Source organism: Aphelocoma coerulescens, chromosome 4 (genome assembly GCF_041296385.1).
Source record: "Aphelocoma coerulescens isolate FSJ_1873_10779 chromosome 4, UR_Acoe_1.0, whole genome shotgun sequence".
NCBI lineage: Eukaryota > Metazoa > Chordata > Aves > Passeriformes > Corvidae > Aphelocoma > Aphelocoma coerulescens.
Genome location: NC_091017.1, coordinates 569,470 through 582,359, shown reverse-complemented (window position 1 = coordinate 582,359; position 12,890 = coordinate 569,470). Strand labels below are relative to the sequence as shown.

At 48.7% G+C, this 12,890-nt stretch overlaps 1 protein-coding gene and 1 long non-coding RNA gene across 3 annotated transcripts in view; one reads left to right on the top strand and one right to left on the bottom strand.

Annotated features, from left to right (window-relative positions):
* The window catches only part of LOC138109241 (uncharacterized), a 55,803-nt gene extending 54,099 nt beyond the window's left edge, over positions 1 to 1,704 (top strand). For both annotated transcript variants that reach the window (XR_011150375.1, XR_011150374.1), the window contains 2 exons: positions 103 to 281; positions 1,622 to 1,704. This is a non-coding gene — a long non-coding RNA (uncharacterized lncRNA). The remainder of the gene's footprint in view (positions 1 to 102; positions 282 to 1,621) is intronic.
* Positions 1 to 12,890, bottom strand: part of ANTXR2 (ANTXR cell adhesion molecule 2) — a 79,733-nt gene that overhangs the window by 28,435 nt on the left and 38,408 nt on the right. The window contains exons 11-14 of the mRNA XM_069012314.1: positions 9,160 to 9,238; positions 6,800 to 6,895; positions 2,323 to 2,364; positions 1,672 to 1,767 (exon numbers count right to left, since the gene is read on the bottom strand). Coding sequence (XP_068868415.1) covers positions 1,672 to 1,767; positions 2,323 to 2,364; positions 6,800 to 6,895; positions 9,160 to 9,238 — 313 coding nt within the window. The remainder of the gene's footprint in view (positions 1 to 1,671; positions 1,768 to 2,322; positions 2,365 to 6,799; positions 6,896 to 9,159; positions 9,239 to 12,890) is intronic.

The following is a 12,890-nucleotide window of genomic DNA, read 5'->3' as shown; positions in this document are numbered from 1 at the left end:
AAAGGGGTGGAGCTAGTGGGGAAGGCAGGAATGGATGAGTACCTGCCCCAGCACAGGAGTGGGAAGGGCAAGGGTGCTTGTTCAGTCCCTCCCCTTCTCCAGACAGGGAAGCTGCCAGAGGAATCAAGCTGCTGGAGGAATGGCAGAAGAACAGAGGCCAGAGAAGCAATAAAAACCAGATGACTGCACTGCCACATGGACTGCAAACATGGAAGAAACATCATGACTGGGCCAGCAAGTTTGTCACTGGCCCCGGCACAGAAGCCACCTCTAACTGCCAGGTAAGGAACAACCTCCCTTGGAGTGTGTTTTCTCTCGTCTTTGCCCTGACTCCCCAAAGGAGCAGCGTGCTCTTCTGAGCCAGGGAGAGCTGTGAGGCCTGTCCTGCTCTCCCAACAGCCTGAGCCCATCTTCCCAGTCCCAGACACTGCAGGGCAGAGGTGAAGCTCCCCAGTCAAACCTGAAGGCACTGACCATCGGTGCCCAGCCAGATCTGTCACCGCTCTGGGGTCCCAGGGACAGACAGAGCCACAGCCCCACAGAAGGGGGGCCTTTTTCAAGGGCCCATGATTACGCTGGCAGGAATTTCAGTTGGTCTAGATCTTTAGCCCTTAGTCCTGCACAAAATTCCTACCACAGATGAAAAGGTTTTCTGACCTAATCATCAGTTTCTACTCTCGTTTGCATTTTTGCCATGGGCTGAACATGCATTTCATTGTGGTCCTGACGTCACTTGTGTTCGTGAGGTTTCTGCTCCATTGTGCATGATCCCATTTAGACTGGTTTAAACCTTGGAAGCCCTCCTGGAGCCCCTCCTGGAGGCTGTCATAGTTCCCCTCAGAAATCCAGGCTTGTAATTCTTGATGTTGGAAAGCATTTCCTAGTTTGCCTCTGCAAAACACTGCACAAAATGTTTTCTTTTTGTGAAATCTGAAGCTCTTCTAAATTAGCAATTCTGAACTGCTGAAGAAAATGCATAGAAGCGACACAGCTTCAAACCTGCATGTTCTGCTGCTGCATTTAAAAAGTACTCAAGCAAAGCTGATTAGGCAGACACCTTTAAAGTTTCATCAAGACACCTCAGTATGGCCTAGGTGGGTGTTTCAGACAGAGACAGCTTCCTGGACTGCAGTTAGGAACTGCTTTGCACATTCAGTAAAGGCTGACTTGACTACAAAACCTGCCATAAGGATGTGCCCATAAGGATGCACATTCTTCATTCTGTTTTAATTAACATGATGCTATCATGTCTCTTCAAAGACAGGCTCTGTTGTCGCTGCGAGTCCCTCTGGGATCAAGCCTCTCCTCAGCGTCACCATTGTCAGCGCATTTGGCTGGCCCACACTTGGGGGACTTATGTTTCACTGTAATTCCTTCCAAAACACGCAGAAAAGGCTCTCACTCTCTCTTTCTCATTAGCTTGATGGAAAGAGCATGTCTTGAGGCAGCTATTTAAAGTCCCAGTCAAATGGAACTACTGAAAGCTGTTCTTTCAGAGGCAAGGTCAGAATTGTTCGATATGGTAACGAATTTTCCAAGGCTTATGCCAGTGGGAAGACAAGCACACATTATGGCCTTGTATTTTCAGTGCACTTTCAAGTCTTTGTTTCCACACTTGCAGCCTCAGAGAGCTCGTGTTTGAGGGAACTGTGATCTCCAGATCATACCAACCTCCATCCTCTTAATTCCCCCAACTCCTCGTCCACCATAGTAGGAAGCATCCACCGTGGGCCACTTCTTGGAAGGCAAGGGCTCCTGTTCTTCTTCCTGTAAGTACATTCAAATGATACTTACTTTTAAAAGATACTTTCACACACACACTGAATGTCTTATCTGTATATTTCACTGGAGTTCATGGAGCACACCCCGTTGGTTGTGAAAGGGGTGCAAACATTGAGGACAGCAGAGCCTTCAGTGCGTTACTGCCCTTCAGAGGGAGAGAAATTCCCTTGTAAGGGGAATTCCTCAGTGTCTGGAATGCCCAAGCTGGGTGAAAATACTGCCTAAGTCATACGTGAATCTTTAGGTGTTGGACAAGGGCTATTCAGTCTTTCTCTTTTCAGTGCAGAATGGCAAAAACAAAGCTATCTTGGAATAAAGGCCCTAAGTGTTTCTGTGGATCTGGCCTTAATTCAGGCCACACTGAGCTGAGACAGCACAGAGATCTGGACTTTGGCAACCCTGTTCTCTGCTGAAGGCTCCCCCCGGCGCAGTCCTGTCTCCGGCAGCACTTGGGCAAAGAGCCGGACACACAGCGCGCAGGGAAGCACAGGAGTGGTTTCATGTGAGCAGTGTGATAAGATTAGCACCATCAGACCATACCTCTTTTGGGGCTGGCGGAGGTGGAGGGGGATCCTTGATGACCTGAAAGAGCCAAACATGGGAAAGAATAAGGTGCTGCACTGGCAGCAGCCAAAGGCAACAGACCATGGTAAGAGTGACCTGCTTCCACCCGAGCCCCCACGTCCACTGGCGAGCTGGCAGCCGCTGCTGCCTGCTCCCCTGAGCATCCATCAGTGAGGCCTTCTGGAAATTACCACCATCCATCTGCCAGAACATGCCATGCCTGGCCCGCAGACGCTCTGGACAGACGTGTCTGCCACCACGCTTCCTGGCCGGATGAGCCTCAGCCGCTGTGAGGAACAGCCAGTGCCGAGACTCCCCGGAGTCCGTGAGCAATCCCAGAGGAAAAGCGTCCGAGGCCTGTGTGAGGTCCTGCACAGCCATGGGCCGAGCTGCTGCTGCTGCTGTGCTGCTGGGGAGTCTCTGGCCCAGTGACAAGTGTGAAATGCCTTCTGGCAGCTCACGCTTCACCTCTGGATGTCCTGGATGCTTCCGCAGCCCTCACATTTCCCACCTCCCAGCTCCATGACTGTGCAGTGCCTGCACTGCAGTCACACTCCCACACTTCTGACACTGCTTCGGGTGAGGCCCACTCCCGGGAGCATTTCTTACACCTCTATTTAAATCTCTCCCTACAGTCTTTTCCTGTTCCCTTTGTCACATCCATGCTGTAAAGCTCAGAGAATGGCCAGCACTGATAGTCCCAGGAGGGGAGAGGCAGGCAAGGGACCCTCTTCACTGATTTGGCTGAAAACTGAATGCACAGCTGTTCCTCCATGAGAAAAGCAGGTTTGCAAGCTAACAGTAAGTTCTTTGGTGACATCGAGCCATGTTTTCAGCTTGGGTATTGCCTGGAAATGACTAAGAAAATACACCACGAGTATCAAGGAGTCTGTTCTTGCTATGCCTTGATATACAAACATATCCAAAACTGTCCACGCTGACAAACACCTCAATCTAATACAGGTTCAGGTACCTTAATTGAAATATGCCTTATTTTACTCACTCTGTGCTATTAAGTTTAGTACTTTCATTAAACACTGCCTATGAACAATATCACTGCAGAGATGGTCAGCACAATACACAAAAGAAACACATTTTCCTTGACCAACAGAGTTTTACATCTTGATTTACCTTTCAGTTCTCAATGCCCCCCCAGGTAGTTACTACTGACAGCCTAAATAGGCTGTGGACTTTCGGCAGTGCATACAGGAATTCTCCTCCAACAGGAGAAATTACTTATGGCACCTCTGCAAACAGTTTCCCACAGCCCTTCAGGTTTAAGATCTAGAATGGTTGACTTGTCAAGCTCAGAGTGCTTTGGGTGGATTGGAAAGTGAACTGTGGATTTCAACTAGACATCCCTTTGCTGTTAAGATGTTGCAAAACCATGCTAGGAGTTACTTTTATTTTAATAGTTCTGAACACTTTTTCTTCCCAGCAATCAGGAGTTTCCAGAATACTTAACCGAAAGTAATTATTTAATTAGTGAAACATTCCTGAGAGCCACTAGGAATTATTACCCTAACTTTACATGAAGCAACAACACAGAGGGATCAGGACAGATCCTGAGAGATACTTGGATGCAGAGTAGGATTTTCCAAAGCCTGGAGGTATTTCATTCTCACTGAAAACAATTAGGAGAGTGCAAACAGTAAAGCAGCACTTTCACTCAATGAAGGGCCACCTTATTAAATTTCTGTCCTTATTTCCATTTTACCTGTCCCTAACCATCATCCCAAAACAATCTATTTCCCTGTCAGGCATGCAAGCTGTACAGGAGGAAGTCCTCCTAGGTGGACTTGTATGTACCCATATGAAACGGCAGCGTCCTTCCCCTACTGTAGCTGTGCCACTCTGAAACCTCGCATCTGTCTGAGCACAGACGCCTTTGCTCAGCAAACCTCTCCGCGATGAGGGATGGAATTCCCGTGGACCGTGCGCCCATTGGGGATGTAGGAATCACAATTCCCCGGACAATCAAGGGAAACCCGACTTGTCTGAGCTCACTGTGGCTTCCTAAGGCAATAGTCAATGGCAGCTTTTTCTCATCTCCCCAAGTGGAGGATCTAATCCTGTGCCAGCTCCTGAACTCCTTGAATTTTGAGGGGAAATTCAGTTTAAAGCCAAGCAATTCATTAATTAGCTGTTATTTCTAATGGCTTCAGAAAATGAAACTTGTTTTTAAAGTGACAGTGGTGTGAGAAAATAATCTGCTTTGAGCAGCAGCTCCTCACCCTGCTGACAGCACTGGAATGTCAATGCCTGCATCCTTATGCTTCCACAGGCTCTCACACTCACACACTCGAATCACACGTGCACACACAAGGATTATTTTCAATCGTGTGATATTCCAAGTGAAATCAGTAGAAAGCTGTTTATAAAAAAGAAAAATCCAAGGCACACATGCAGCTCTGCACGGAGCTGCACGCAGAACTGCACACAGGAAGACCAGAGTATTGTAAATTAACCCTTCCTGAGCTGGATTCAGATTGTTTCAATGCAGAAGCCTCTGAATAATGCTGCTGTCTTATCATCCTCATGGAGACATGGGCTGCTTCCTCAGTTTGTCTGGTTTTATCATCAGCCTCTCCAGGCAAAGCTCCATCCCATTTAGTGAGTCACAAAGAACGAAGGTTTGAGTTTGGAGAAGAGCTGATTTCTTTAAAAAAAAACATTAAAAAACAAACAAAAAAAAAAGTTGGTGCTTGAGGCAGCAGTGCCTCTGATCCACTCATTAACACTTTTCTGCCGCTCCATGATGTGGGCATTAGGAGATGTCAGCACGGAGCCTGCAGCCAGCTTGCTGCAATCATACGTTCCACAGCAAGGGACAAGTGACAGGACTGTCACAGTGAAACACTTGAAAGCGGGGGGACAAGGAAGGAAGAGGGAGTCCCCCTGCCTCACCCTCTGAGTGTCCATGGGACTCACAGCATAGAATGCTGCAAGGCCAAGCCCCAGCCAGGATGGAGCTGGGCCCGTGGGCAGGGGGCAACACACCCGCCTGGGTCCAGACACTTATTCTACCCACAACACCCTGTATCTCTCTTTTCCATCGGATTCTGACTCCTGTGCTTCTGCTCTTTGTTCCAGGAAACCAGGCGCTGCATTCTGCCAGGGAAGCAGAGCCAGAGGAAGGGAAGAGCAGGTCCTGCCTGGCCATAATGCTGCCTCTCTCCTCAGGGACGCTGCCCTGAAGCCCAGCACTACTAAGCCACAAGTGGCCCTTCCAGGTGATGGACGTCCAAGCCTCACATGCAGGAGAGAAGGGCAGCAACTGAGGCACAGCACAAGGACCGGCCGGCAAAACCAGAAGGAAGGATCAGTATTCCGCAGTAGGTTCAGTGCAACAGTGTGTGGGCTTGGAACTCGGCAGTGTTGTAGCAAAGAGGCCTAAGATTACCTTTTGTTTTGAAGTAACAAGTAGTATCCACAGGAGGTGGGAGGAAACACAGAGGGCACAAACATTTGAAGAACTACGGTTTTATATGGCTGGAAATTAATACTACAGAACTATTCACTGGACTGCTTCATGTAGGAATTTTAACTTGTGAAGCTGATTTATGAATCAAGGTTAGGTTATTTAAAATAGGAAGACCAGGAACTTGCTTCTTACTGATTTCCAGTGTTCCTTTTCCACAGGGAGGCTCACCATATAAAATAAAGTGGAGGTAAGGTGACTAAGAGGAAGCTCCCTGGATTTCTGTTGGGTCTCTGCTGTGGAGAATGAGAACAAGTGAGGCTTTTTGTTCTCATCTCAGGAACCCCAGACTGTGAGGGTGCAGATGGAGGCTGAGGATTTCCTGCCCTTGGACAGCCAGGGGCCCAATGGACCCCCTGGGTTATGAGGGCTGCAGCACCATCAGGTGAGAAGGCCAGTTCGTCTCTGCCCCACATTCCACAGGCCCCAGACAAGACCAGGAACCCAGACCAGGGAAGTAATCTCCATTCCCAAGTCCTCCACACTGTCCTTGAGCTGGATGAATAATAAACTTCACCCATTTAACACCCCCCCTCCCCCAGAAAGGAATGGAAGGAGTCAAGCGACCAACACTGCTGCTGCTGGGGTGAGGATAGAGAGTGCACTCAGATAAAGAGATGGATGTGTGCAGGGATTATGAAAACAAAGAGGGATTTCCAACCTGAGAGCCCATAATGGACTGCAAATACCAATTTTAGTGAGAGCACTTTTAAAGTGGTCCTTGATTTCAGGGTAACATCTGCACACCATTATGGCCACCCCATTCCCAGGAACAGCACTGTGCTTGTGCTGTTGCTGTGCTTGCAACTCACAGACAGGCCCCAGTGCTGGAGCTGGTCTCCCCAGCCCTTTTCTGCCTGTCACAAGCTCCCCTAGAGCTGCCTCCCCATCACTTCACCAGTTTCCCGCAGGATCTGTGTTTCCAACCCATGGCTCAGGGTGCAGGGGCTGCTCCCCACAGTCTGTACTCACCACTTTGCAGCAGAGGGGCCAGAACCACCAGAGCAAGCCGAGTGCCACCAGCAGCAACAGTACGAGGACAGCAATGAGCGCTGCCACACCGCTGGACTGTGGAGACAGCAGGGACAGTGTCAGCGCTGCTTCACGCACTCGCCCCAAAAGCCAGCGTTAGTTCTGCTCAGGTCAGGGGGTTCCTTCTGATGTAAAACTCATACAACTGAGAGCCCCGAGATCAAAACGAGGCCCAGCTCGAGGAAAAGAGAGAGTCTATTGCCTGCTAAGGAATGAGCCATCAGACACAGACAGGGGAAGTCTCATCCTAAGCCTGTGAATAAGAGGTGCCCTTCTCCTCCATGTGAGTCCATGAGGTCTCACACATGGACTGGGGAGCATGCGGGGAGATTTTAAGGCATCTCTACGAACAGTACACCTGTGAGGCTCTGATGCTGATCGCCCACACTCCTGCACAGACTGTGGCACACTGACTCCCTGCAGCCATGCTGTGTGAACCTGAAACTGAAGGAGGGAGTGTTCCTGCTTCCACCAACACTTGCACCGCAGAACTGAGCAGCCCACCTCCCACACCTCCAACCCACTTCCTGGGGGTGTCTTTATTCCTACAGTCAGGCTTTTAGAACAACACTGACAGAAACACAACAGCGTCCCTAGGAAAATAAAAGTTATTCAGACTTCAGCTGGGAAAAAAGGAAAGGAGAGACCCAGGGAATCACTGAGACTGGAATACTGCGTGAGCAGTCCTGACCCAGTAAGAGTTGTACTGGAGGTGCTCCACTGGACATGGGGGTAGAACAGAGGCATATCCCAGGTGCAGTGAGGGACACAGGTACAATGGGTGCCTAATGCTGTGTATTTTTGTTTGTTTTCACTGCAGTAGCGTGTGTCTGTTGGGAGGCTATAACTTGTAACTCATCTCCCAGTCAGCCATCAGCTGCTCAGCTCCCAGAATTAGTGAGCAGTTCTAGCAGTGACCCATTTCTTGAGTTGCCCATCTGCTACTATGGAAACAGCAGTTCTTGTGTGGAGCTGCCTTTGCTGCAGCACAGGCCAAGAGCAGAAACCAAACAGAGACAAAAAAGGCTGCCGAGAAGCTCTTCCTGCCTGTGCACATCTGTACCTCTCTGCTTCCTGCCAGGGCAGGCTGTGAGCACAGAGCAGCAGAGCTGCCATGCAGCACAGTGGGAAGGCTGTGCCCAGCATCTTGCTCTGAGCTGCTTTCCTGTTCCCTCTCTGTGCACTCCTGGTAGCTCTTACAGGGGCACCATGTGCTGACTTCTCTGCGAGGGTTGAGGTACAGGCAGGCTGCAGCTGGGCTGCAGCAGCTCCCGTGCTGCACAGCCTTCAGTCACCCTGCTTGGGTGTACGGCTGGCATGCTGCCAACCGACAGAGGCCCTGAAACAGAGAAGTATTATTTGGGCTCTGTGTGTTTCTTCTGCTCCCAGCTCAGCCAGGCTTCCCCTCCTCAAACTGTAGGGCTGCACTGGATCTCTTGATTTCTACAGGTGCATGAATGGTGAGGTTTTAAATGAACAGAAGAAAAATGTCATTTTTTTCTCTTTTAGGTTACCGATCTATGAGCAAAGAAATCCTGTTGGGAGCAATGTCTGGTGACGGGCAAAAGAGACTGCTCTCTGTACTCCACGCCCAGTGGGAAAACTGCTCTCATGTCACACTTGAGGTACACATTTAAAGGCCCACACGCACAGCATGTGCTCAACACTGTGGGCTTCTGTCTCCCTCCACAAATCCCAGCAGTCCTGTGTCATACAAAAGGAATTAAAGGAGAGCAAAAATGTGAGACTAGAAAATATATGTATTAAATCAGAACAGTTACTGGCTGCACAAGTGTGTGGTTTCTCCCAGAAGCAGCTTTTCTCTCTTCTATAACCTGTGATCAGACTTAGCAGGATGTTTGCACTGCCTCACCCCCAGGTGTAAGTGGGATCGATCTCTGGCCTCTGTTTGGACAGGCTGTCTCCCCAGATGAACAAGAGCTAAGAGCCTACACTCCTTCCTCAGGCCCCAGAGTTATGGAGCATTAGTACTTGTGCAGGATGGTAACCTCTCTCCACATGCAGGCTGAAGGGCCAAGCTTGTGCCCATCTGCTCCCTCCAGTCCTACTCAGGGCAGAGCCACGATGGAATGGTGACTGTCACACCTGGCCCTCAGGGCATGGCATCTACAGTGACCAGGTCTCTGAGGGCAGGGAAGCCTCCCAGTACTTTGAAAGCCACAGCTTTGCACTGGGAAGTGGAAGCAGAGATTCTCTGCCCTGAGGTCTTGCAATGGCAAAGCCCAAAGAGAAACAGGGTGTGGGGATTTTACACAGAATTATGGAAGTCATTCACTTACACACTCCGAAGCAGTGATGGTTAACGAGCTGGACATGAAAGACTGGCCTTCATTCAAACTCACCAAAACCTCCAGGGTTCTGCCAAGAGAGAAGAAGAAACATGAGCAGCCATGGAACAGCAAAGAAAGGCTCATACCTGCTCCGCAGGCACTTGTACTTACAGCCTCTGCTCCACAGGGAGTGTCTTCAGAGGGGAAATGGAAGCCTGTGCTTACTCCTGTTTGGGAATGAGTTTGGTCTCCTCGACAAAGAGCTGTCCAAGTAGAGAGTATCCCTTCTCCATTCCACAGAGCAGAAAATACTCCCAAAAGTTTTACATAAAATAAATTGAACTGTAAAAGTAACATTGCTTTGTCTGTTCCATAACCATCTCCTTAGTCACACACAGACATTATGGATAAAGATGTCGGATAATTATAAATGGTCAGGACTTGCTATAAATAGCCCCGAACACTGCATACAAATGGTATGTGGTTTACATTTTACAAATTAACCCTACAAGAAAACAACACATGGTGGATGTTAAACAGAAGAAGACTCCTCAGCTTCTCTGGCTTGGATTCCCAGGATTCAGACAGTTTATGTTATGCATAGATGTAATTAAATAAAAATGTAGATATCCATGAACTAAAATGATTAATCATTTACACCGTTCTTACATGTAATGAGTTTTTATTCTGGCACAAACGCTGTAGTCAATATGGAGTTCAAAGCTATTTTAGCTAATTTGGCTAAATTTCTTCTTCAGTTCTAGCAAAAATGAAGTGAGTTGCTTCCACTAAACTAATTTTTAAATGATCTCTGCTATGAATAATTGATCCAACAGAAAGAATAACTCTTGATTTCCTTCTAATTGGAATTCACTGGAATAAGTGAATCAGAACCAATAAAAAACCCAAAACTATTCAATTCCCTTGCAGCGCAGTAAATCAAACCACAGTGAAACTTTGGTCAATTACGACTTTTTTTTTAAGTGTGGTGCTTTTTATTATTTTTAATTCCAATTATTTGCTTTGGCATTGTAATGAGGAATGCCAGGGGGAATTCCAGCATGAGGATTCTGCTCAGGTTTGGCCAAACCCTCCCAGAACTGCAGGGCAGGAGGGTTTCCTGCCTCCCCTGGAGGAGAGGAGGACCCCCAGGCTGAGCTGCTCACACACTCCTGCAGCTGCCCCTCCATCCCTGTTTGACCTGGTAGCCCTCTGAGTCCTGCCTGGAATGTCACTAGTGAGGAATGAGGCTGTTTTGGTAGATGGTCTCTGCTAGCAAATGGAGCACAACAGAGACACGAAACACACCTGGATAAAACACGTAACCCACACTAAAGAAAAGGATCATTCCCTCGCATCCTGGGGACCTCGACATGTCCTTGAGCTCACTGGGTTGTATGAAGCATTCTGTAAAATAGCAAAGATTTCCCAGTGGACTAGAGCCCATTGTACACCTCACCGTTTGCAACACAGGAACCGTTCCTAGTTATAACAGGTACTAGCTGGGATGGCATTTCCCAGCCCCGGTGCCATGTGCCACCCTGTGCCCGCAGCTCTGCATCCCTGCGCTCCCGCTGTCAGCACACTGACAGATCCCAGGGAGCAGGCTCACTGAGCAATCAGCTCCAGCACGGGACACACTGCGGGAGAGCAGCCCTGCCCTACCCACTCCCACCCTGATATACTGCTGCAGGGATGAGCCACTGGAGATGTCACTGGAGCTGATCATACCCACTTAGCTCTGGAAGCCACAGAGTGAACTCACACAGATAATTACCTCATCTTCAAAAGGATGAACCTGTCAACACACAAAAGCACTCCTTCCCTGAGACTGTCATGGCTGTAGGGGATACCAAACACGTTCTTTCATTTCTTGAGCAGCCACCTGTTTGCTGGGCTCTCAGTACTTATGATTCATACAAACACTGCCCCTTAAACTGGGAGTCCCAGAAAAAGGTGTCCTGCTTCTACTACTCATTCGCACACAGTTCAGAGACAGATGTGTACACAAACACATCCTAGTGTTTATCAGCAACCAGCCACATGTGTGAGGCTTTTAGCTCAGCACTCTGCCAAAACTGGAAATATTCTGAGATGAAATGACAAAGAGGCAGTGATCCCATTTCTCAGGACCCTGCATTTCCCACTGGTGACTGTCAGTGTTGTGTGAGGGCCAAGTCCCTCCAGCGGAGCTCAGAACAGCCAGGTCAAGAGAGCATTCCTGTCCCGGCAGCCATGGGCATAGCCCTCGTTCACCAGTGAAGGGTGAGGCTGTACCAGCTTTGTACCAGCACAGATCCCAGCTGAGGGCTGAGCTCTGGAAAGCTGACACGGAGTAGGGTATCTCCTCGGGGCCCCTCAAATAAACCCCCCAAGAGGCAGGCAGTGTTGTTGCTGCAGCCCCCCGGGGCCATCCCACAGTGCCATCCTGCAGCCTGGCACCCGGAACATGCAGAGCCAAGCAGCTCCTCTCCGTGCAGCTGGACACACAGGGCTGCAGGGGCCAGGCTCCAGGGAAAGGCAGCGGAGCCCTGCTCGTGCCTCCTCAAAACCCCAGCAGCACCCACAGACAGTGGCTTTCCAGGGCTTTGAGCCAGGATGCTCATTCCCATCCTCTGCTCCCTTCTGACACCGCACCCAAGCAAGGTGGAATCACAGAGCTGGCAAAGGAGCACGAGCAATTACACTGCTGTGTGGCACAAACCCTACTGCTCTGCCTCTACCTCAGCCCTAACATGCACTTTCCCTGCAGTCTGTACTTCCAACCCATTTCACTGTACTAGGAAAAACTGCTTTTCATTTACAGTTCACAGCCCTTCCTCTGTGTAGAAGGGATTTTCCTATCCTTTGTCTGTGCAATATCACTTTTTGGATGGGAATCAATCCTGGAAAACTTAGTCTGAAAAGAGCTTTTTACAAATGTTCTGATTTCTGACCAAAAGTAACCACAAGACTCATGCAACTTGAAGCTTCGTCAGTCCTGGCCCACTGCCCATCCTAGTACACAATTTACCCACAAATGTAACTTGAGGAGGCCTAACAGTTGCAATTCTTTCCATCATGCCCACTGCTGGTTATTGTGACAGCAGAGGGACGTGGCCCAGTGCCATATGTCCCTGCAGCTCTGGTCTAAAGCCTCCCATTCCCTGTGAAATACAGCTGACATTTCCATCCATGGTAACCTATTTGCAAAGTATTCGTTTGCTCCTTACTTTATGGGAAGCTACTAAAAGACTGCCATTTTATGACCCATTAAAAAAGATGAAAAAATTAAATACAATTGTGAAAGACATTTGCTGGAAGTAATAAATAATTTACCTCCAATTTTCACGCACTGAAAATTAAACTGGCAACTGCTCAAAAAGTTACTAAAATTATGGTGACAAAGGTATTTCAGATTCAAATGCCTGCATTAAAATCACAAAAATGCTGTACATAGGAGGAAAGCAAAAAATAGGTCTGTATATTTAAAAGGCATTTTCCCTTCCAACACTGCCTTCATGAAATAATGGATGGCTTTATTATACAGGCTCCATTTGACCAGCCTCAGTCTGAAGTCTTTGGCCACTGCTTGCTGGGGTACAACTAACATTTACCCATCCATTCTCCCTGACGCATGCACAGAGGACTCGTTACCAGGGCTCTGTTAACAAATACTCCTGGACCACAGAGATGACTCTGCATCCAGGGACTCATCCCCGCTGCAGGAGAAGACAACACACAGAGGAAGGGCTTTCCAG